The sequence below is a fragment of the Trachypithecus francoisi genome, unplaced genomic scaffold (genome assembly GCF_009764315.1).
Source record: "Trachypithecus francoisi isolate TF-2019V2 unplaced genomic scaffold, Tfra_2.0 Lachesis_group2, whole genome shotgun sequence".
NCBI classification, from domain to species: Eukaryota; Metazoa; Chordata; class Mammalia; order Primates; family Cercopithecidae; genus Trachypithecus; species Trachypithecus francoisi.
In genome coordinates this window covers 164,861,036-164,886,589 of record NW_022681465.1, presented here as the reverse complement: position 1 = coordinate 164,886,589, position 25,554 = coordinate 164,861,036, and the positions used below count along the sequence as shown (strand labels likewise).

The 25,554-nt window shown below is 39.7% G+C and overlaps 1 protein-coding gene across 1 annotated transcript in view; it reads left to right on the top strand.

The window, feature by feature from the left end:
• MEGF10 (multiple EGF like domains 10) overlaps positions 1 to 25,183 on the top strand; it is a 136,518-nt gene extending 111,335 nt beyond the window's left edge. The window contains exons 16-24 of the mRNA XM_033181376.1: positions 1,349 to 1,477; positions 3,641 to 3,769; positions 6,206 to 6,334; positions 8,655 to 8,891; positions 10,765 to 10,892; positions 12,303 to 12,426; positions 18,196 to 18,240; positions 19,022 to 19,228; positions 21,069 to 25,183. Coding sequence (XP_033037267.1) covers positions 1,349 to 1,477; positions 3,641 to 3,769; positions 6,206 to 6,334; positions 8,655 to 8,891; positions 10,765 to 10,892; positions 12,303 to 12,426; positions 18,196 to 18,240; positions 19,022 to 19,228; positions 21,069 to 21,259 — 1,319 coding nt within the window. The 3' untranslated portion in view covers positions 21,260 to 25,183. The remainder of the gene's footprint in view (positions 1 to 1,348; positions 1,478 to 3,640; positions 3,770 to 6,205; positions 6,335 to 8,654; positions 8,892 to 10,764; positions 10,893 to 12,302; positions 12,427 to 18,195; positions 18,241 to 19,021; positions 19,229 to 21,068) is intronic.
• The last annotated feature ends 371 nt before the right edge of the window (positions 25,184 to 25,554 follow it).

The following is a 25,554-nucleotide window of genomic DNA, read 5'->3' as shown; positions in this document are numbered from 1 at the left end:
GAACATAAATGGGTTTACAAAAGCTGATTAAATATCATCTAAGGAATAGGTTGCTTTAGGTAAAGAGTGCTTCCCTGAGCAGCAGACAGGCTAGACACTTCAATAGTTTTCACCGAGTCTCACTGTGGCTTTAAAAGAGGCAAGCTGTATTTGTCTAACAAACAGCAAATATTGTTATTAATCTGTGTGACCTTGTACGAGTCACTATGAACCTTTTGTGGCCTCAGTTTCTTCAGCTGTAAAATGAGGGTGTTGTCCTTAGAAAATTTGTTCTAATGCTCACTCGAGACCTCAAGTGTCAGCTAGTATTTTCCCCTTGCTCTTGGACAAAAACAGTGCACAAAATCATGGAAGAATTTTTTTTCATTTATAAAGTTACTTCATATGTATTATTGATTGTCTTTATTGGTCCACATTCCCTACAGGGTAGCCATATAGAAATTACAGGCGGTCCTCCTTTTATGCAATTATGTTCCTGAAGTGTTAATATGAATAAAAAGTATTTTTTGTCAGTGAAATTATTTTACCCCCGATCTCATGTTATTATTTCACAGACACTTTATCTGACTTTCTGATGATCTCTTCAATCGGCAGTGACCCCTAATGATTTAATTTTATTATTTTCTGCGTCTTCCAATTAAGAGTTTTTACAAGGAAACCAATTTTTACATACCGCTGGGAACCTCAATATTTAAAAGGAGCCTAAAGTGGCAACTCTAGAGTAGACTGTTAGAAATTGTGAACATGAGCTACATGGCCTTCGGTCCTTTAACCTCTCTTGAGTCAAGTCATTTTCCATACCTTATCTCTGCTCAAATGTCCTCTCCTCACAGAGGCCTTCCTCAGAGGACTAGCTCCCAAAATTATTGTCTTCCTTATCCTCTTTATGTTTTTTTCATAATACTTACCACCATTGATTTTTCACTTGGTTGGTTGGTTGGTTGGTTGGTTTGCCTGCCTCCCTACCAAAATACAAGCTTCCAGAGGATGATTTGGACTTTGTCTTATCCTCTGCTATCTTCCTTGTGCCTGGAAGAGTGTTGGGTACATAATAGGTGTTGAATGTGTGTTTGTTTAATAACTGAATCTGTAAACTTGAGGTGATTTTTGCCCCAGCCACCTCACTCTGCAGTTGTAAAAGAATACATATGTCAGTAATGACAGTCATTGTTGAAGTCGGCATGGCCATCTGGGATTTAGTGCAGAATTCAGAGCAGCGTGCTTTCTTAGTCCTAATGTACACTGCTAACCTCTCACATGTAGGGAGATGTGTAGGGGTGGATGGAATTCTCCCTACTTGGTATTGGCCTCAGAGCTCTGATGGACTTCTCCACACCTCTAATTTCAGCATGTCCACCTGCCCACTGGGGCCCAAACTGCATCCACACCTGCAACTGCCACAATGGAGCTTTCTGCAGCGCCTACGATGGGGAATGTAAATGCACTCCTGGCTGGACAGGGCTCTACTGCACTCAGAGTAAGTGACAAGCCTTCTGAGGCTCACCAAGGGGAGCCTCATCCAAGGAGGAAACAGCCTCACCCTCCTCGTGCGTGACTGGAGCTCAAAAAAGGTCCCTGAGGTTGGACTACTTCTGTCTCCTAACGACCTGTGGACATCTCAATTTCTCTAAGTGATGAAGAGCTACTACATTCCAAGTATTCTCTCTAGGTTCTATCAGGACACTGAGGTGGAGCAATGCTGTGTGATGGTGTGCAGGTTATTTCTCTTCTCTCCTTTAACCAAACCATATTTATATGGATCAAATTCTCAATTCTTTATTCTAACAGCACAAAAGTTAGGATATAAAGATTAGAAAGGTAGTGAAGACAACAAGCCTCACTGCCTGATTTAATGTGTGCTCCTGGAAAAGGTGGAGTTCCATGGTTTTGAAACTGTAGCAAGCTTCAGAATCACCTGGAGTACACAACAAACACAGAAGCTGGTCCCATCCCAGGGAGCTGGGGCAGTGGGTCTGGACTGGCACCTGAGAATTGCCATTTTTATCAACTGGTAGTAATGCCAGCCTGGGACCATGCTTTGAGAGTCACTGCTCTAGTTCTTTTCCCCACTTTGTATTTCATAGCATCCTAACCATTTTTTCTTCCAGAAGGCTTTTAGCATGATAGGATATAATGTGCAAAGTACTTACTCCAAAGCTGAGCATCATTGGGGAAGGAAGATTGTTCTCTGCCTTCTTACCTTCGGTTGAATAAAGGAGAGAAGACAGGAAGGCATGTGTTATGATTAAGTACTAAATAGCATACATTTTAAAATAATAGCAAGAAGCTGAGGAGGAAAGATGGGTCTGAAATTGAGCAATTCTTATTTAATACTAATTAGAGTACATAATTAAAGAATCGGCTGAAAAAGTCTTTAGTAACTTTCTAGAAGAGAATGTAGACCTTGAACCAAGATTTGAAAAGGATAATTGGCAAGGAAGGTGACTGGCCCAAGCATATTCTTCAGAGCTTATATATCTATAAATATTGTTTAACTTCTTAGAGAAAGGTACTTGTAAGATATTATTTATAATTCTAAAATTAGAACGTGCTTCAAACAGAGAACCCTTTTTCAAGTGCAAGTAACATGATATAGTGGGACCAACATGGGGTCCAGAGCCAGACCTCCCTGCGTTTGAATCATGGCCCTGCCAGTTGCCAGCTCTGTGACTTAGGGTACTTGGGGCTTAGTTCCTTGTCTACAGGATGGGAATATCCATCCCTGCATTTCCGGCCTGTTGTAAAGATTAAACAAGAGAATGCATGAAAAGAATCTGGCACAGAGTAGGTGCTAAATAAATGCATGACAGCAGGGGGTCATCAGTGCGTACTGGCATCTGGGCACTGCCTCTGCTTCTTGAAAGTTCCATAAGAAAATGAGAAAATGAAAAGCATATGTAATATTTGGAAACAACCATTGAATCAGCCTGCATGGAATCTTTCATCATGCCAGAGATTCCCAAGACACTCTTGCAGGGCAGCTGCCAGCACATGTAAGCCAACAGAATTTGTGGATGTCTTTAGCTCAAGAGAGTCGCTAGTCTCAGCATTGAAAATTATGCAGCAGTGTGAAGGCTTATTGCTTTTTGCAAAGCACCTGTGAAGTATAATTGTTTTTAAGGTAAGCATTCTAGTACACCTCTTCAGGGAAGTTGATATTATCTAAGTTAATAACAGATAAAGTGGACAAGGCTAGTAGCAACAATAGAGAGATGTTCTGTACTACAAGTAAAAGCATACAGATAATTTTAATATAAAGTACCCATCTCAGTCCATTGGAATTTGAGTCTAGGATTCTAGTAGAAATGTGAAAGAATGAAAGGAAATGTCCTATTATTCCAGGATCGAAGGGATGTTTTTTTAGAAGGCACTAGTCTTGCCTCCAGGGGTACCAGTGATGATTACACTGACAGGAATGAAACTCTTCTGCCTCCTGCTTATGAATTACAACCTCCTTGCAAGAACCCTGTCTTGGGACTTCAAAGAAGCTCTTGTGGCAAGCTGAGATATGTACTATTCACTGTATTCTCTGATGGCTCAGTGTCATTCAAGTTTAAACACAAATATGTGGGAGGCACGAGCCTCCAAGTGTTTCTCTTCAGCAGCCTCTTGATTCCTGCTGTCCTCCCTCCTCCCACAGGATGTCCTCTAGGGTTTTATGGAAAAGACTGTGCACTGATATGCCAATGTCAAAATGGAGCTGACTGCGACCACATCTCCGGGCAGTGTACTTGCCGCACTGGATTTATGGGACGGCACTGTGAGCAGAGTAAGTATGAGAGTGTGGCATCATTGGGTGGTATTTTTTTTTTTCCTCTAGAATCACATTTCCTAGATGCCGGGAAATATTAAGGCAGAATTCACCACTCTTAGGTTGTTTGAGCTGATGGCTGGTTACTTCTCAGCATGACTGACTTCCCCTTCCAGAGGTCAGGCCTCCCTGGGATCATTGCCGGTTACTCAGTGCTCTGGGTGGAAGAGGTGTGACTACAAGAATGAAGACAGAATTCAAGTTTTCCATTCTGTTCTTTCGGGCTCTCCCTTCCTCTCTTTCTTATTTTTGGAATGTGGCTGCTCAGAGTTTTAAAAGAGCCAGTGGAGCTTTCTTTATGGCAGAGGCGGGACCCGGGTCTCACATTGGAGGACAGTACATTCGATGGGGAGGAGGGCTGGTGGCCCAGGGCCAACCCCTGTTGCTGGTGAGGGAACAAATCCATGCAAACATTGCCACCCTTTCAACAACCTTCTCTAGATAGTACTTTTATACTGCTTCCATTAACAACTTCTCATCTTAGTCTTAACAACCTTCAAGACAACATACCGCCTTAAAATTTTTTTAAGTCCCACTAGGGGAGAATATGCTGTTGGAATTACTCATCCTTATTTTTTATTTCCACCCCACTATCTATGCATCCACTCAAGGAGTTATAAGAACATTAGTCTTGGCCGGGCACAGTGGTTCACGCCTGTAATCCCAGCACTTAGGGAGGCCGAGATGGACAGACCACGAGGTCAGGAGTTCGAGAACAGCCTGGCCAACATAGTGAAACCCCGTCTATACTAAAAATACAAAAAATTAGCTGGACGTGGTGGCAGTCACCTGCAATCCTAGCTACTCAGGAGGCTGAGGCAGGAGAATTGCTTGAACATGGGAGGCGGAAGTTGCAGCGAGCTGAGATCGCACCACTGCATAGCAACCGGAGCGACAGTGCGAGACTCTGTCTCAAAAAAAAAAAAAAAAAATTAGTCTTAAGAAAATTGAATATTGCAAATTAGTTTATTATTCCTTTCCTCTATGACTTTCATTCAGTATTCACAATAAATAAGGGCTTAGGGCTGTATCGGACCCACTTTCTTATGATAAAACCTTTTAGGCAGGAAAAGGTGAAGAACAATTCCTGTTTAGCGCAGGTTGTACTCTTGGGAAGGATCTGCCAAGATTATGGCCATAGGAGCAGTGTGGCCTGGAAAGGTTGATCAGGATAGCAGGACTCTGGAAATAAAGCATCCCTCCCCACTCCACTCCACTGGCGCCTCACAGAGCCACTTTGAGCCTGGTTGCCTCAATCTTATGTGCTAAACCCTAGGGTATTTTTGCATATCCTCTTTCTAGCAAATATACAAAAGTGACATCCAGGAATCAGCTCAAGACAGAGACAGCCCAATTTTAGTTTTGCATCACTGTTTCATTGAGTCATGAAACGGATCCTGACTGAGTGACACAGTTGCATTCACACCTCTTTTGTGCATATAAATATTGTATGTCTGTGTATAAATCTCTAAACATATTCATGGAAACCAGAATAGGCTCAAAATTTTACTTGAATGCCAGATGACTGGTTAAGGTCTTATTAAATAAGAAAACCTCTTAAGTGCTTCCGTGATTACTCTCAGCAAATTAAAGTGTCCCTATTTTTGGAGACTTCTCCCAATGCTTATTTGTAAACAGAAACCCTGTGTTTGACAGAGAATTCTAATAATACTAGCACATTGCCCCCTGCTGTTAACTTTATGAAAAACAACAATATTTTGTCACGAAGATTTTTAGATTTAACATGCTTACACTATCCTTTGAAATTCATGCCTAACTCTTATTACAACCACATTGTAAGAATCCCATTATTTTTGTCTTTGAGACTTCAACAAAATCCAGAGTTTGAACCACTCCATAGCAAATGAAGTTCTTACCTAGAAAATCAACAAAACTTGTTGTCTGCCTCTTCTCCTATTCCTGGCTAATTCAATTGAGAATGTGTGTTTATGAAGATCCCTGAGCCTACAGTAAAATATATGTGTTCTCAAGAAAGCATCTTTAGTTTATGCTCTTCAGTCTAGGCCCCTTTCAGCCCACAGTTTTGCCTGCTAGACTTGTCTCAAATTGCCCTTAGTGATTATCTTCATCTGTTCCATGGGAATTCCACAGACTCTCCATATACGCATCATAGAGGTGGGTATGTAGCAGCTGAAAGTGTCAGGAGCTCTAATGTTGAGCAGCCCTGGCTCTAGCCCTGTGCAGTCTGGACTGTGAGTGCCACCATGATTCCGGGAATGCTGTCCAGTTCTGGGACACTCTTGGGGGTACAAGTCAGCCTCAGTAGGAATCCCCTGAAAGGACTCTGCTCTAGATGTGCAGAGCTTGCAGTCAGGGACAGCCTTGCTCCAAATTCCCAAGGCTGGAAAGCTACATTTGACTTTCCTTCTCTAGAGTGCCCTGCAGGAACATATGGTTATGGCTGTCGCCAGATATGTGACTGTCTGAACAACTCCACCTGCGACCACATCACCGGAACCTGTTACTGCAGCCCCGGATGGAAGGGAGCGAGATGTGATCAAGGTAAAGATGCTAACAAATGTTTGTAGTACTGTGTGAGCAGCATGTACCGGTCTATGCGAAGTATTTTCACTTGTGTTATCCAGCATAATCTTCACCACAACTCTAAATGGCATAATTGGTTACTTATTTAATTTCCAGATGAATGCCTTATCGTTGCTCTCCTGAGGATAAGGAAACAACAGCTTAGAGAGGCCGAGTAATTTTCCCAAGGTCACATAGCTAATATCCAGAATATGTCATAGCTTTTGTGCCAGATTTTTGTTATTCCAAAACTCGTGAACTTCCTACCGGGTCTATAATTTCTTTTCAGCTTTATTGAGATGTAATTGATACACAAAAAAATACCTATTTAATGTGTACAATTTAATAAAATTTGGACTATCTACATACCTATGAAACCATCACCATAATAAATGAAATATCCATCACCATGTGTTTCCTCATGCCCCTCCCTACTTCTACCACCCCTTATGCCCCAGGTAATCACTCATGTCTTTTCTGTCGGTATAGATTAGTTTTCATTTTCTAGAATTTTATATAAATGAAATCACATTGTACTCTTTTGGGTCTGGCTTTGTTTATGCAGCATAATTATTTTGAAATGGAACCATGTCGTAGCACATATCAACAATTCAGTTCTTTTCATTGCTGAATAGTATTTCATTGTATGGATATACTATAATTTATTTCCCTATTCATGTGCTGATGGACACGTGGATTGTTTCCAGTTTGGGGCTATTACAGATAAAGCCACTATGAACAAGAGTGAATCAAGTTTGTGCACGGACGTGTGCTTTCATTTCTCTTGGGTAAATACCTAGGAATAGAATAACTGGGTTCTATGGTAGGCATATGTTTAACTTTTTGTAAAACTTGTGCCACTGGTTTTTAATTGAGGAGTGTGTCATAACGACCTGGGAATAGTTGTCATGTACACGGTCCCATTTGGGAAATTCTGATTCTGGGGTTGGGAACTTTGAGAAAGTGCTTCTGATGGTTCTGAAGCGTGCCCTGCAGACAGCCACAGCTCTTACTGCCTGTGGTACTCCCTGGTAGGCAATAAGCAGATGGGCTATAAAAGGCTTTAGAAAATTGATACACTGTTGTAGATGGCGTCATCTTAAACTGCAGACCATGTAGATATTTACAACATTTAATTTATTTGGTAAAATAACTTTTACATGCTTATGATTTACATTTGACTGTCATAACAATAGAATGCGATCTTTCATGATCACATCATAATTACAGATACGCTGTCATCTCACTACATTGCCAGGTCTGTGTTTCAGGTCATACTGTTTTGTAAGAAGGTCCTCCAGCATTTAGAATCGTAAAATCATAGGAACGTTTACTTGAGCTGGAAGCAGTGACATGGAGGCCTCTTTTCTCATTTATAGATGATAAAACTGCAGCCTGAAAGCTTAAGGGAAAGTTCGGAATATCTAGGTCAATTTTTTTAGATGCCAGATTTCTTGACTTTCAACCCATGCCTTTAGCGTCCTCACTTGATGGACCATAAGGAAGAACTATGTAATGCCGAATTTTGAATTTAATGAGTAAGGTATTATGGTAATGCTATCAGGTATTATCAGGACAAAGCTTTCTGTCATGGAAAATAACTCTGCACAGAACAATATCTTCTGAGGTAAAAGACCCATTGTAATTAGCAAAAGGCAGATCCTGTTCTTAGACTAGATTTATAATGGTGTTATGGTTGCTTAGAAGGAAGATTACTCTTAGAAATGCTAAGGATAGACATAAAATTTGGTTAAGCAGTTGGGACATTTGGCATTTAACTCTGCATAAACTTTATTTATTATTGAATAATGAAGCAAAATAAAAATTAGATAAATTGTTACCCCAAATTAATTGCCAGTCTAAGTATTTAATCGGAAATATATAAGAAGCTCTCAAACCCTACTGTTGAATCTCTTTGGGTTTAGAAAATCCTGTCTCTTTCTTTACAGTTTTTTAGAGACAGGGTCTTGCTATGTTGGCCAGGCTGGTCTCTAACTGCTAGGCTAGATCAGTTCTCCCACCTCAGCCTCCTGAGTAGCTGGAACTCTGGGCACGCATCACTGTGCCCAGCTTCTGTCTCTTTTTGAGGCTTACAGCAGCCTTTCTCTGGGCATGGATAGGCTGACAACATCTGACAATGAGGAATGTTTGCTTTTTCTTCCTGCTCTGTTTCCAAATTAATGTTTTATGAGCCGAAAATATGGAGGCATTAGCACAGAAGGAGGTTTTTGTAAGTAGAGATCAAACATTTATCCAGCACATTGTCATCCTTTCTCAAGTCTCTCTTTTCTTTTTCTAGCTGGTGTTATCATAGTTGGAAATCTGAATAGCTTAAGCCGAACCAGTACTGCTCTCCCTGCTGATTCCTACCAGATCGGGGCCATTGCGGGCATCATCATTCTTGTCCTAGTTGTTCTCTTCCTACTGGCATTGTTCATTATTTATAGACACAAGCAGAAGGGAAAGGAATCAAGCATGCCAGCAGTTACCTACACCCCTGCTATGAGGGTCATCAATGCAGATTATACCATTTCAGGTAAGAGCGGAGGCAGGAGAGGCATTTTGCTTCTTGAAAAGTTAAATTTCACCCTGTTTCCTTAAAACTGGGTGTTTGGCTGTGCTGTCCATTGTTTCTGTCAATTCTCATTGAGATAATTCTATGGAAAATGTATACATTGCTAGAGATGAGTTTTTTATTTCAACAATGGTAAATTGTCATTCTGTGGTTTGCTATGAGGGTTTTAAAATTGAGCTCATTGTGTTGTTTGTGCTTTAGATTTAGGGAATTTCAATCCATAAGGAGCTTTGTATCCAGCCTCAAGGTTTTGTCATATGTGAGGGGTGTGGGGAGGAAGAGAGGATGATGAATTTACCAAGGTCATGGATCAGATTATGGAGCTGGACCATTTTCCTGTCTCTGAATGGGGTACTTTCTATATGCTTCCCAGCCTCTCCCTAGGCCTACCCGAATCATTAACTGGAGGGAACCAAGTTACACGAGAAACAGCTTTTTGGTATTAGCAAGAACCAAGGCAGCCCTTTAAGAAAACTCTTTTGATTTTTTCTGTTCTGTCACAATGCCTCATAAAAGAAAAAAAAAATTATAATCAATCATCAGTGGAAGCAACCACTTACATGGAGGAATTTAAAAGTTTAAAATCTTTTTGGATAAAAAATTACTTTTTGGATGATTATTGAAGGCTTTCTGGTTGGTTACATGTTTAAAACTACAAAATTCTGTGGAAATAGGAGAAGTAGCTGATTTACATAGTAGTGCATTTTCAGTGCAGAATTATTGTGTCAAGAACTCAAGTGTTTAAAAAAAGGAAAGTTGCAGAGTAGCTTCAAATGATGCCTTCCCAGCTCTACAAGCCCCAAAGCAAAGAGCAGTTGTCTGTGGATACTGTGAACAAAAGTTCTCTGAAAAGGAATTTGGAGGAAAGAGATTTTGTTCCAGTGAACAGTCTGCAAACCCAGGAGTTGCAGGCAGTGTAAAATGAAGGTGCAGTTCAGAGAACAAAGGGAAAGCTTGGGTTTTATAGCAAAAGTCCCCATCCAGCTTCCAATCAGGCCCTTTTATGCAAGTGAAGGATTGAAAAGGGTTTAATTCTAATTGGTCAGTGCAACTGAGTTCTGGTTGGTTGATACAGCTGAACCCTGATCGTTTGATAAAGCTGAGCCCTGATTAGCTAAGGCAGGTAAGCTCTGATTGGTCGGTTCAGCCGAGCTCTGAAAGACCCAAAGATAAAAGGCTGGGTTTTCAGGGAACTCAGAGTACAGGTGTGACACTTAGTCAGCAAAGGCCTGCTTGACTGTATTTTAAATTTATGCCTAGTTAGCCACTCCTATGGATCTTAAAGGATTGTTTTTTTCAGTTTCACATTTATTTGTTCACAAGCTTTCATACTTTTCCAAGGAGGCAGTTAGGAAGGCAGAGGCCTGTTGCTTCTAGAAGCTTTGCTGAGTAGGCTGGGCAGGAGGAGATTCTGCCCAGCTTGTGATATGGAAGCAGTCCAGACATTTGTTCTGTTATTTATCTATTTATTTATTTAGAGATGAGTCTCGCTGTGTCACCAGGCTGGAGTGCAGTGGCGCGATCTCTGCTCACTATAACCTCTGCCTCCGGGGTTCAAGCGATTCTCTTGCCTCAGCCTCCCAAGTAGCTGGGACTACAGGCGCCCGCCCCCATGCCCGGCTAATTTGTTTTTGTATTTTTCGTAGAGATGGGGTTTCACTGTATTCGCCAGGATGGTCTCGGTCTCTTGACCTCGTCATCTGTCCGCCTTGGCCTCCCAAAGTGCTGGGATTACAGGCGTGAGCCCCCTCGTCCGGCCTGTTCTGTTATTTTGATTCCCTTTTTTCACACGCATTTATGGGAGCCTGCTGCCTTCACCGTTTCCTTTTTGCAGGAACCCTTCCTCACAGCAATGGTGGAAACGCTAATAGCCACTACTTTACCAATCCCAGCTACCACACGCTCACCCAGTGTGCCGCATCCCCTCACGTCAACAACAGGGATAGGATGACCGTCACGAAGGTGAGAGGCATTGGCTCAAGTCTTTGAAAATGGGCCGGGGAGAGAGGAAGGGAACCAGAATGTATTGAGGGTCGCTGTTTACCAGAGGCTGTTCTAGGTACTTTACATACATAATCTAATTTATTCCTCTAAACAGTCCTCTGGGTGTGCCTTGGGAATCTCAAGGTTACTGATGAAAACCTGAGTAGTGGGGAGTTTAAGTTACTTGCAGACGTAGCTGCCCAATAATGAGTGTGGCAGCTGCTGTGTGAGTCAAAGTCTCTCAGTCTCTACAATCTGTACTGTTTCCATTACACTGCTTTAGAAAAACGTTTCTAATTTTACATGACATTTTAAAATAATAACTCATAATGACATTCACAAAAACATAAAGACCTATAGCAGAATCAGCCGTGGGCAAAATCTCCAAGTGCATCTCTTCTGACCGCCCATTCTCTAGTACCCTTTCCTGGCCAACTGTGCTTTAGTAACAACAGCAGTAATATGCACTGATTTGGGTTGAATCACATGAAATTGCTATTTTTGTAGGTCAACAATGGTCACATAGCAACAACCTAATATTATGTGCCAAGCCTTTCTAATCACTTAAAAAATATAAACTTATTTAATCTTCACACCAAACCTATAGATCAAGCGATTATTATGCCGATTTTACAGATGGGGAAAGTGAGTCACAGAGAGGTTGGAAACAGAGCTGTCTGGAACCCAGAGCTGTTCCTCTAATAGCACCCAAGTCACCCCTGGGTCTTCCCCACAATGCTCTGAAATCTCAAACATTTCTTTCTTCCAAACATACCCAAATTATATTTCTAATCTCTGTTGTCTGATTCCAGTGCTCTATTAGAGAAAAAAAATCAAGTTAATTAAATTAATCCAGTTGTAATTTAATTATTGTAGCTATAGATTTTAATTATAGTGCCTCATGGTTAAATACCACTCCACATTCTCCAGAGACTTTCACATTCATCAATTTATTTGTTCTCATACAAATCAGGGAAGGGGGCAAGGCAGATAATCTTATCCTCATGTTTATGCCTAGGATGACTGCTAAGAGTCACCTGTGACTCACACAAACACAATTTTTGATGGGAGGGCTTAGACCAAGAAGTCTTTTTTTTTCCAATTCAAAGTTATATGTGTAGACATACAGATAAGGTCGAATTGGCACAGGATGACAGAGTGAAATGAAGATCTTGAAGTGGTGGAGGGAATAGCTGGGACTGAAGGACATGAACTCCTGCCAGCTTCCAAGTCCTACCAGGTTACAAGCAGTCACCTCGGCCCCTGAGCTTAGCCCCCTCTAAGGACTGGTCCTCAATATGTACCCTGGACTTTTCCCCAGGTCCATAATGCTGTGCTGTGCCACATTGTATTTTGTTTTTAATCTTTCATTGTTTATATTTTTAACAGTCAAAAAACAATCAACTGTTTGTGAATCTTAAAAATGTGAACCCTGGGAAGAGAGGCCCTGTGGGGGACTGCACTGGGACATTGCCAGCTGACTGGAAACATGGTGGCTACCTGAACGAGCTTGGTGAGTTCTCCCAATGCACATCCCCAGCATGCCTGGACCTATGAGTCCCTGAAACAGTCATAAATCTCTGTCTGTGCCAAGGTGTTCTATTGAAAACTTGCATCAAAAAGCACATTAACAGAATTATGCCTAACACCTGTACAGGGCTAACTACCGTCCTAAGGGCTTGATCTATTCAACAAACATTTATTGAGTTCCTACTGTGTTCCAGGAATTGACCAAAAGAAATTGGGGGCCGGGTGTGGTGCCTCACGCCTGTAATCCCAGCACTTTGGGAGGCCGAGGCGGGTGGATCACGAGGTCAGGAGATCGAGACCATCCTGGCTAACATGGTGAAACCCCATCTCTACTAAAAATACAAAAAATTAGCCAGGCGAGGTGACGGGCGCCTGTAGTCCCAGCTACTCGGGAGGCTGAGGCGGGAGAATGGCGTGAACCCGGGTGGCGGAGCTTGCAGTGAGCTGAGATCACGCCACTGCACGCCAGCCTGGGCGACAGAGCGAGATTCTGTCTCAAAAAAAATAAAAAAGAAACAAATTGCGATCTCTGCCTGCTCATAGCTTACATTCTAGCTCTATGCCTATTAACTTAATTCTCACAAGTACTCTAATAGGTACTATTGTTATCACCATCTCCATGTTACAGTTGAGAAACTGAGTCATAACAAATTACTTGCACAGCGCCTCATCGCCTATTAAATGTCAGAGCTAGTATTGCACCCTGTCAGCTTGGCCCCCAGATGTACGTTCGTCTTTGTTCTCTTTTGATATAGGGTATCCGTACTTGAGATCCCCTTCCCTTTCAGGTGAGGAAACAGAGATACCAACAGGAATACAGTGGTGGATCAGTGATTCAACTTTTTGAAATCAGGACTCCTTTACACTCTTAAAATTTCTTGAGGACCCCAAAGAACTTCTGTTGATAGGGGCTATATCTATTTATATTTATATATATATTTTTTATATTTATATATATATATTTTTTATATTTATATATATTTATATATATTTATATATATATATTTTTTATATTTATATATATATTTATAAATGAAATTTAATATGGTAATGAAATTTGATATGTAAATAAAAGTAAAAATAGAGTAATTTATTTAAATTAACAATCATCACATTTCACGGTAACATAAATTTTGTTTTTATGAAAAATAACTACGTTTTCCAAAACTACCCAAAATTAGTGAGAAGAGCAACACTATTTTACATTTTTATAAAAACTTGCTTTAATGTCTGGCTTAATAGAAGATAGCTAGATTATCATGTCTGCTTTTGCTTTCAGTTGGTTTTGATCTCATACTTTGTGTAGCTTCTGAAAAACTCCACTGTATGCTTGAAAGAGAATTAGAGTGAAAATGGCAAATAATGTTGTATTGTTATGGAAATAGTTTTGCAGCTGGGCACAATGGCACAGGCCTATAACCCCAGCTATTTGGGAGGCTGAGGCAGGAGGATTGCTTGAGCCCAGGAGTTTGAGTCTGATCTGGATGACATAGCAAGACCCCACCTCTTAAAATATATATGTGTATATATAATTTTGATCTCATAGGTCTCCTGAAAAGGGGGCAGGAATGCTTGGTCCACACTTAAAGAACTTCTGTGATATACCATTAATTATGCGGTGCAGTTTCTAAGCCTGTACCCCGTATTTGCAGGGAGGAGTTTGATGATATAGTAACTTACAGGTGTGCAGTGTCTTATGGATAACAAATCCTTTCACGTACATTTATTTGGAGGTAGGTGCCAGAAATCCCAGTTAAATTTGAATTTCAGATAGATAATAAATATTTTTTGTATAAATAATCACAGGTATTACATGGGATGTACGCTAAAGATTATTTGTCATTTCTTTAAAATTTTAATATAGCTGATTTTTGTGTATTTTTATTTGTTAATGTTTTGTTTTGTTTTTGTTTTTGAGACAGAGTCTTGCTCTGTTGCCTAGGCCGTAATGCAGTGGCATGATCTCGGCTCACTGCAAGATCTGCCTTCTGGATTCAAGCGATTCTCCTGCCTTAGCCTCCCAACCAGCTGGGATGACAGATGTGCACCACCATGCCTGGCTAATTTTTGCGTTTTCAGTAGATACTGGGTTTCTCCATGTTGGCCAGGCTGTTCTCAAACTCCTGACCTCAAGTGATCTGTTTGCCTCGGCCTTCCGAAGTGCTGGGATTACAGGCCTCAGCCTATTTGCTAAATTGGACAATCCTCCTGGGTGGACCCTGTCCCGTGAATCTTGTATAATAGAGGAATAAACTGGGAGGCACAGAGAGGTTAACCCTCTTGTCTGAAATTTCAAAGGAGGAAAGGGGTAAAGCCAGATTTCCAATTTGGTCTTCTGACTGCTCCCCTTAAACACTGCTTCTTCTGTAAGCAGTGTCAGGTTTTCTGAGCCAGTCATAGGAACTGATCCCTCCGGGAATGCCTGTTTCTATGGAAATAAAAATGTTTAAGTGGTGAATACAAATTCTTAGTCGTTTCCATAGTGTCGTGGTTATCACGCTTGCTGTACAAATTCCTAACTTTTGTCTGCATTCTATACCATTTTTATCAATAGAATGTGTATTTCCAACCACAGTAAAATTATTTACATACAAGACTCACAATATGCTTATTGGTAACATCATCTAACATTAAAGGAGACTTTTTAGGAGTCTTAATTACATTTATAATTTAGCTCAAAGGAATATATGAATTGATATTCAGCAAAATACCAACCAGCACTGCTGAAAGAAAAGTCCTGTTGTTCTATCTTAGACCACTGTGAAAACTCCAGAGGATACAACATCACTGCATTGGTCATATGTAAACGTCTCTGCTTTGTGGCTCAATGAGACCCAAGGGACTGAGTGTTAGGAACATAGAATCTTCATTGGAAATTCTGGATCGTCTTGGTTTGTTCTCACTCGGGAATAATTCTGCATTTAACATCCCTTTAAAGTTGCACAGAAAAAGTTCTTCGCAAAGGACAGAGTCAGGCATGTTGTGGATGATAAAGTATACAGGTGCTTTAAATGATGGAATAGTTGTCGTCATGGTGTCTGAAAGAGCCTTGAATTACACACAAAAGGCCCTGAGATATGGCACTGGGCCAATCACTTACCCTCTCAGAGTTGATTTGTTCATTTGTAAAATGGGAGTAATAACCGTGCACTGGATCATTGTGTGAATTAAATTAAACCAAGCATTTGAAAGCCCTGCCCCAGGGATTGGTATATACAGGAGTTTATAGGGAATCCTGACTGCTCCCTCATTAAAACAGCTCCCTGATCCTCCAAGGCAATGAAGAGAGAATCTGGCAGGGGTGTCTGGCCTCACAGCCCCAACTCTTATTCCCTAACTTACTATCTGCTCCATGCTGGTTCTGTCTTTCACATCTTGGTGGAAGGCTAGCCACTGCACAGCTAAGATTAAAATGGACACTTAACAAGACTTTGCTACAGTCTGGAGATGACCAAGAGTATTTGGCAAAGAGGAGTGTAGACAGAGCTCCTTGATAAAGCTGTTTCCAGGGGCCACAGGCTGTGCCTCATCTTCATGGGTCCCCTTTATAAAGTCTGGGGATTCCCAAGACCACCCTGACTTCTGACATCAGCTCCAAGTTCGAGGATCACCAAGACCACCCTCAGGATCAACATTTTGCTACAAGGACTCACTGAACTCATTGAATGGGCATTCTCATGGTTACAGTTTAGGGGGGACTCAGTCATATGGACGTGATTGACTCCCAAGATGTAGACATGATGGACCTTTAGCCTTTCTCCTTCCAGAGGTGGAGCTGATACCATATGGCCCAAAACCCCCACCATAAATCACTTGGTTACACTATCCAGTGTAGCCTTAGGCCTCCAGGTGAACAAAAGCACTCCTATTGGGCAGGACAGTCCAAGGACTTCAAGATCACCTCCCAGGAGCTGAGGGCAAAGGCCACCCCTTTCTTTGATCAGGTTAATTCTTCACTACACACCAATTTATGCTGCCTTCCTGCGTAACCCTGTGCCTTTCCCTCCAGCTGTAGGCTTGGTTAGACTCTTCACATCCCAGATGCAAGTGAGTGTGCCTGAGAGAGGAAAATATTCCTGTTTCCTGTCCCACAGTGATGGATATCTGACAGACCCTCTCTCTTTAGGAGAGGCTGCTTCCTCCTCCACAATAGTGTGTGCTTACTCAGTGATCCCCATAGGACACCAACATCACAACTTGAGCTTCACATCACTCTAAGAGATGCATGCACAGTGGCAAGGGTATCATTTCCTTAACATTCTCAAATACTTCCCTGGAATGTTCATTGCTAGTCGTTACTTTACTCTCTACTTAACCTAAGTCTGTAACATTCGTATTGTATTGTATTGTATTGTATTGTGTTGTATTTCAAAAGATTAGTGACGAGATTTTGCCGTATTGCCCAGGCTGGTCTCGAACTCCTGAGCTCTAGTGACGAGGTTTTGCCGTATTGCCCAGGCTGGTCTCAAACTCCTGAGCTCAAGGAATCCACCCACCTTGGCCTCCCAAAGTCCTGTGATTACAGGCATGAGCCACCGCACCTGGCCTGTAATAGTCTTTTAAAAGACAATTGAAAAAGGCTAGGAGTGCTTAAGCAAAGACTGAAGCAGAGGGTAGTATAATGCACTGAGTGTTAGAGTAATTGACACACTTCATTTGTATGCTGCTTCAGAGTTTACAAAGCCTTTTCATATGCTCTGTTTCACTTAATGATGACAAAAAACCCTGGAAGGCGGGAAGGCAAATTTTGTTTTCCCCATTTTCGAGATGAGAAAATTGACACTCAGAGAGTGGAACATCTTGCCCAAAATCGTATGGCCATTAAGTGATGATATGTAATTCCTTTGTCTCCTAATCTGTAGTTTTATCCTCTTTGTCACAGCTCCAGTAGAATACTTGGTTCCCATGCAGTATTAAGAGTGCAATTTTGCATGTATACACCAGATAGTATAAAATGGGCTAGGTAATGTCCTCTTATTTTGTTTTTAATAGTGTGAATTTGTGATTAAATGCTTATATTTTATACAACATGCTTATGACCTGATTGATTTCTGTAAGAGGTTTCACGTTCTGTCTTGCCTACATGCTCAATTTTTTCCAGCATGAGCAGGAATGCTCCTATTTCCCTCCCCACACCCACGAAATAAAGGCTGGCCATTTTCCAATGAGAAAGTGGTTTTTTTGTGTGTTATCTAGGCTCATACACAATTATGTCCCCATACCTGGAAAAGTCAGATTGTTAAAATAAAAACTGAATAAAGAAGGGCAAGAGCTAGTATCACCTGTAAAGTGTTAGTCAACAGTGTTGGAAGCTTCCAGTCTCCAGAAAACATGCTTATAGTGAAGACAATAACATAACCAAAAAACGATTATTGGGAAAACGATTTGAAAACCTTCAGAGCCTTGAAAGAGCTGCACATAGGTGTGAAATGTCACCTCTGGTCTTGGCTGTGTCTTTTCACTGTGCAACCTTGAATCAGTATACTGATTTATTTCTGGGCCTCAGTTTCTATCCTGTTCTGACTAGCTTTTCCTGAATCACTGTAAATGACTGGGTGAATGACCAAATGTGTGTGTGTTTAATTCTAAGCACTGGGGACATCTGGGACAACTGATCCAGTGTAAAGACTTGAAAAGCAGCAGCCTGGTTGTTTGCTGCAGTGGGAGATCCTCTTCCAGGACCTTGGAATATTGGATGGGATTTTTCTTCCTTTAAATTCTCACTGGGTGTTTTATTCTTCCTTTATTACAGGTGCTTTTGGACTTGACAGAAGCTATATGGGAAAATCCTTAAAAGGTATGGTGTAAATTTGAAGAAGAAATCAGAAGCACAGTTAAATTTTTTTAACCTCAAAGACTGAAATATTTTTTTAACAAGCTAGAGTGGCAAGAGAAAATGTAGAATTTTTAGTGTGGTCAGTTACTACAGCAAACACACAAACGTGTGACTGACATCAAGAAACTGACCAGAGGTGGACCTTGGTAGAGCTTAAGTCTTTGGGGAACAAAAGATTCAGTTTGCTGAGGAAATACTCATATGAAAGAAATATGGCTTATGGGGAGACAGAAACATATAAGGGGAAATAGCAGAGACAATAAGACGAGATCTGCATGGTTACATGTTGACCAAGGTCTGCATTTTAGGATGGGTGTGAGTGATTAGGTGCCTAGTACAGAGTTTTACCGGAAGTCCTCCCAGCACAAATGCCTTCTTGTCATGATAATCGAGCACTCTTGGTGCCGCTGGGGCCATCAACAGCTGGTTTCTTGATTGAACTTCAGTAAATTTTCTATTAATAAAATAGAATGTAATTGATTATATTTGAATGTGATCATAAAAATGAAATCGGATAATGATATTGATGTCAGTACTCATCTTGGAGAGGAACTAAAGCTGCTTTACGAGTGGGTCATTTTATAGCAAATTCTCTCCAAAACAAGTGGAAAAGGTGTAGTAGTACTTTCAGTGTGTAGAATTATGGAAACCTAGCTATAAAGAAAAAAAAAGTAAATTATTACCAAGAAATGATGTTGCCAGTGACACAGCATTAGCTTTCTCTTCCCATTTCTCTTCACAGACCTGGGAAAGAATTCTGAGTATAATTCAAGTAACTGCTCCCTAAGCAGTTCTGAGAACCCATATGCCACTATTAAAGACCCACCTGTACTTATCCCTAAAAGCTCAGAGTGTGGTTATGTGGAGATGAAATCGCCGGCACGAAGAGATTCCCCATATGCAGAGATCAACAACTCAACTTCAGCCAACAAGAATGTCTATGAAGTTGGTAAGATCTCTTAACCATAGAAAGAACTGAGTGCATAAGTTTTTAAAAACAGTTTTAAAGTCTTTACAAATATAATAGTTGCAGGTCATAGAAATCATTTTGAAAATAATGGTCCGTATTTTATTTTATTTTGTCCTTTTTTGAGATGGGTCTCTCTCTGTCACCCAGGTGGTGTGCAGTGGCACAATCATGGCTCACTGCAACCTCCACCTACCGGGCTCAAGCCAGCCTCCCACTTCAGCCTCCCAAGTAGCTGGGACCACAGGCAAGCACCACCACGCCCAGCTAATTTTTTGTATTTTGGGTAGAGATGGAGTTTTGTCACCATATTTTATTAATAGATGCGACCTGTGTTTTTGGTGATCGTAGTAATTGGTGCCAAAGGAATTTTCCAGGGACAATATCATTTAGAAAAATTTAAGGTAAATTTTCTTTAATTTTCACCTAATCATCCATCTTCTGTTTTGTAACCATAGTGAATATTTTGGCAAACATGTGGATAGCATATGTATCCTATTAGCTAATATATCTAGTTAGCCAAAACAAATGGTTCAAGTGGATTAAACAGGTGATTCCATTTCCTGGTTCATTATATTAATATAATGCATTTAGCAAGATTGAAACATTTTACTTTTAAACTTGTCTAATATCGTTGTAATATTCTCTGATGTGAATGTGATGCAAGTTAATATGAATTCAATTTAAAATTGAGATTATTTTGATTGTCTTTTGCAAATACCACTTGGGAAATGATACAACATACCAGCACTACCGTTGGCTAAACAATAGGGCTATATATTTTCATTTTTTTCTCTCTCTCTATTTCTATATCTCTGTGAGTATTTGTGACTTTAACTTTAAAATATTCTCTACTGCTTGTAAATGAAGTGCCTACTTTACTACTAGTATTTTATTTTATGCCAGGTATGTCCCCAGGAAAAAATACACAAAATAATTTCTTTTTAAAGTATTAAGACAGCTTTTTAAAATGGAAGTCAAAGTGAACTAAATTTATTTTTGTTTATTTATTTATTTATTTTTATTTATTTATTTATTTTGAGACGGAGTCTCGCTGTGTCGCCCAGGCTGGAGTGCAGTGGCCGGATCTCAGCTCACTGCAAGCTCCGCCTCCCGGGTTTACGCCATTCTCCTGCCTCAGCCTCCCAAGTAGCTGGGACTACAGGCGCCCGCCAACGCGCCCGGCTAGTTTTTTGTATTTTTTTTAGTAGAGACGGGGTTTCACCGTATTAGCCAGGATGGTCTCGATCTCCTGACCTCGTGATCCGCCCGTCTCGGCCTCCCAAAGTGCTGGGATTACAGGCTTGAGCCACCGCGCCCGGCCCTAAATTTATTTTTGGAAAGTCAGTAGCAATTCTCCTTTAAACTATCCCACAAACCTGCCACAGTAGGATGGGAACTCAACTGAGAGCCTGAGTCTTGAGTCCCAAAGTTGTGAACTTGTTGAGTGTTTTCATGAACCGAATTAACGTTTGAGAACGTCAGTCTTCTCACCTGTGGAATAAGGGGCTTGGCTACATTATCCCCAAGGGGTTTTTCAGACCATGATTCATATCCAGGATTCTGTATATTCCCTTAATGTCTTCATCTTGATTATGTGGTCATCCTTTTGTTCTGAACACCATTTGTGTTTGCCAGTTGATCCAACTATACAGAATTGCCACCTGTATGTGATGATTTTTAAAATCATGTTTTTAAAACCAGTATTTCCTTATATTTTTTTAAAAGTCCCGTTGGTATGTTTGAAATTTGCAAGAAATGCCATATTCTTTTTAAAAATGTTTCCATTGCTGATAAATTAATGTGTCCTTGGTTATCACAGAACCTACAGTGAGTATTGTCCAAGGAGTATTCAGCAATAATGGGCATCTCACCCAGGATCCATATGACCTCCCAAAGAACAGTCACATCCCTTGTCATTATGACCTGCTGCCAGTCCGAGACAGTTCATCTTCCCCCAAGCAAGAGGACAGTGGCGGTAGCAGCAGCAGCAGCAGCAGCAGCAGTGAATGACACCAAAGGACTGCTTGGTAGCCACTGGAAACCTTTCCAGAACTGCTGTTTGGTTCTTCTCCATCCTCAATTTTGCCACTTTCATGTGAGTGTTAATCAACTCGGTAGGCAATTGTTGGACGTGAACCAGAAAGCTGAAAACTGAGGCTGCAATTGTTGGATATGAACTGGAAAGCTCAAAGCTGAGGCTGACACTGACTATAGGTGCTTTTTGTTCAGGTGGATTTAAAGGAGTTAGAGATGTGATTTGCCATTGCTGTTAGTTTTTGAACTATAACCGTGAAGCATGACTTATTATAAGATGTTTGCTGAAAGCATGAACTTGCAGAACTCCCTCAGAGACGCAGGTTGCAGTGGACATTGGCATTGTTGCTTAAACAATTAAAATTTGAGTATTTTCTTTCTCATTTGCATTATACAGCTGTACTAGGATTGTACAGTTTACCATAAAATTTACTTCATGAAAGTGGGAATCACTGAACATGCAGAAGAAAAGGAACATATTGTTAAGTCCTTATTCTTAACTTTATTCAACTGGACTCAGAATTGCAGGGATAATATGAATGCAGGAGGAAACATTCTGTCAGGTGGTATAACTGGATAGACTTTGAATATACTCTAAAAGTGAACAGAAAATTTAAATATGAAAATCTTAGGTTTTGTTTAGAATAAGAAAACATACAATTAGAATTATTTTAGAAATAGTAGGAAGTATTGCAGAAGTCAATACACAAATGTGCCAGACAGAGGTGGTTTTCTCTCTGACCCTCATCCCGCTTCAGATCTATGACATTATTCTGATCACTGGCTCCATCATACATATTCACCACTTGAGATTCATAACATATCAATAGTTATTTCGTAAATATAGAAATGAAATAATTTTATTTTTGACAGACTGGATGGAATGAGTGTGTAATGATTGATAAAGGTTGTAAATTTTAAGTGCAAGATGATGCCTACGTTTTGTAAACCATTAGTAATATGTGCTGTAATATAGAATTAGCGGTACATTTTGATTAATCTTTCCCTAGAAGTGACTGAAATATTTTTGTGCATATTTGAGAAAGGGCACTTTCCTTTTATTAATTGTCAATTTAGAGAAACTATGCTTAAGCTGGTCTTTTGCATTGCTAATGTGACATGTACCCCACTTTTCATTAATTTGTATTTCCATTTTTAAGTTGCATATTCTATGTTTTGTAGTGTTTGGATTGTTAATGAAAAATTGTTATATTATGTGTTCATTGTTCCTTGTATTATTGCCACTTATCTTTTGCTTGATAAAAATGCATTGTTCTTTTTTCTTTTGGAGGCACAAGATGAAAATATATAATTTGAATTGATTAAAATTGGCCATTACTAAAATAGGTAACCACAGGTGATTGGCTTATGATTGAAATAGAGATGCTTTTCAATATTCCAGAATAGAGTTCCTTTTGATCTGTTGGTTCTGAGCCTTGGTTAAACCAGGGAGAAGGGGAGCAGAAAGGAAATGTTACTGCATGAGTACCACAGACTCATCTTACAAAAAACTCTCATTATGGTGATCATAGAATTGACCATCCAAACTGGGAGACTCTTGAGAGTAAATGGAGGGCATTGTTAATAATTATCTTGTGATGAGCTTAAATCTGGACTGTTCCAGGCAAACCAGACTTATCTTGCAATATGAGAATGCTGACATGATGCAAGAAAGCCAGTTTCCCTTCCATTGATCTATTTGACCAAACAAAGGGGCTGAAAAACTGAATAAGGAAGCAACTTTATAAGAGAAACAGTGGTCTTCAATCTTTTAAAGACATGAAATCCTACATGGCATTTTGTCTCAGTGAGTCAGTTAACAAATATGTATGTGCATCCCTTCTGCTAGTAATGCACATAAGTCATTGTCCCTGCTGGTTATGGAGTTGGAATATCCAGTTATTTCATGTCACACATCGGCACATATGATGGTAGTTTGATCAGACAGATAATACAGCAGACTCACTGCATTGATGGCTGCTCATTTTGAGGAACTCCAAAGTCAATTCAAGGAAATAAGGAATGACCTGGAACACACCTTAGAAACAATTGATTTATTCCAATAGTTAGCCACCGGCTGGCTCCCAACTCTAGGTGATAGGCATCTAATTGAGACACGTGTGAGTCAGTAGCCATCAGGGGTCCTTATTGGTAAGAAAAAATTAGACATTTTCCCCCTTTTAAAGATCATCTCTTCTGAGCTCCATGGTAAATTTGAATTTCCCCATTATTCTCTAGAGATAGGTCAAAAAAACAGCTGTTTCTTTTCTCATTCCACTATTAATAAATTAAAAGCTTACTGTACAAAGGCAACAGCAACTTAAAAAAAAATCTGGGCAATAGATGTGGACTCCAAAGGGCCACTGCTATCCCTTCCCGTGTGCTCTTTTTGACAAGTAAATCACTCCAGTTAGCTGATGTCCTGAAATGACATTTGTGTTCTGAATTGAGGCAATTCTTATTAGAGCTTACTCAGGACTTTTCAAACATCAGGACACATGTAGCAATTTGGATGTTGTAAACTACGTGTTACATTTGGAGAGGTCTGGTTGAGAAGGCAAAATGTTCTAAATATTTTGATATCAATTTGGGTAAAGGAAAACTTTTGTTAGAATGAGAATTAAAGAGAAAACAAAAGAACCTTGGCAAAATTTTCCCTCTGAAATTACAAACTTTAGGAATTTTTCCAGATGTATCGAATTTAATTTTACAGTGATGTCACTCTTCATACCAAGTGAATCTATTCTCATGACCTTTGAACCCATGTTAATATTGGACCCTATAACTAATTTCCTTTCTAAATCCCGTGGTGGTCAAAGCAGTAAAGGAGTTTAGAGATACTTAGCCAATGCCAGTCATATAGTATTGTTAGCCAAACTATTATTCCTTCCTTAGAAGTTGATGTATCAGAAAATGTATAAATTATTTGTGTTTATATATAAGTACATCAGAACTTGCCCAAATGATAACTCATGTTTGCTTTAATAAGGAGAATATGTTATTTGAGGCTAATTATATGATAATAAGGAACATTTTATAATTATTTACAGTGTTTGACATTAATCGCTGTCCTATGATATAGTAGTAATGTTAATAGAGAGTTTAATATGTTTAGCGTTATCTTTATAGAATTTATATTCACCAATTTCAGGAAAACCAGCCATAGAACTTTATAATAGGACAGTTGTAACCTGACTGAACCAAATCCATCAGCATAATGACTGTGTGTTGTGAGAAATGCAAATCTTTATGAAAGTGTGGTCATCTTGACCCCCACAGAGCCACAGTAGCCGTCAATTATTGAGATTTTTAAATGGTAAATATTGCAAAAGTTAAACAAGGGTATCATGATATCATTTATAATTCATGTCAATATTAGTAGTCCACTTTATGCTTAAACAAAATCATACAAAATTAAGTTTTAAGGTTATATTTTTTAAGATAATGAATTTTCTATCTCTGGGCAACATGTCTTTATTATTCAAGCTGAATGTTTAAGAGAGATTTTGGTCTTCAAGGCTTCACGTCGTGAAAGTGTATATGCATATGCAAGTGTGAATCACATGGTATGGATGGTTGCTTGTTTATTAACTAAAGATGTACAGCAAACTGCCCTTTTAGAGTCCTGTTAATATTGATGTCCTAACACTGGGTCTGCTAGTTCAGTATTTAGTCTAGGCTTCATTTTGATATGACTGAATTGCAATCTATATTTTTAAAAAGAAAAAATCAAAATGCATTAGGATTTACGTGGTTGTGGCAAACAAACAAACAATGCTTTCGGTGTTGAAATATCTCTATTTTCCAAAGATGATAAACTTTCATCATTATTAGTCTACGTTGTCATTTATATCACCAAATGAGTTTATAGATTAATGCAATAAACTTTCTAATAAAAAACTCTAGTGTTTCTTTCTATATCTGATTCTACTGTTGATTAATGAGAGAAAAAACCTTGTGTTCCTATGGGAAAAATAATATTTTATTTTCATATGTGGCCCCATAACACTTTACAGACACACTTAAAAAGCAATATATACCATTTTATTATATTTCATTGCATGTGTATAGGCTGTCCCTTCAGACTACTTGTTCTTGACGGACACAGGCAACATTTTATTCATGTTTGGATCCCTGGAGCTCAGGTTAGTGACTGAGAGTCAAGTCTTCTGTAACTAGCTTTAGGTTATAGTATGTGGATTTGCTTTCTAAATCTCATACTTTCATTTATGACTAAAACATCTTTGAAACGTTTGTATTATAGCACTGCA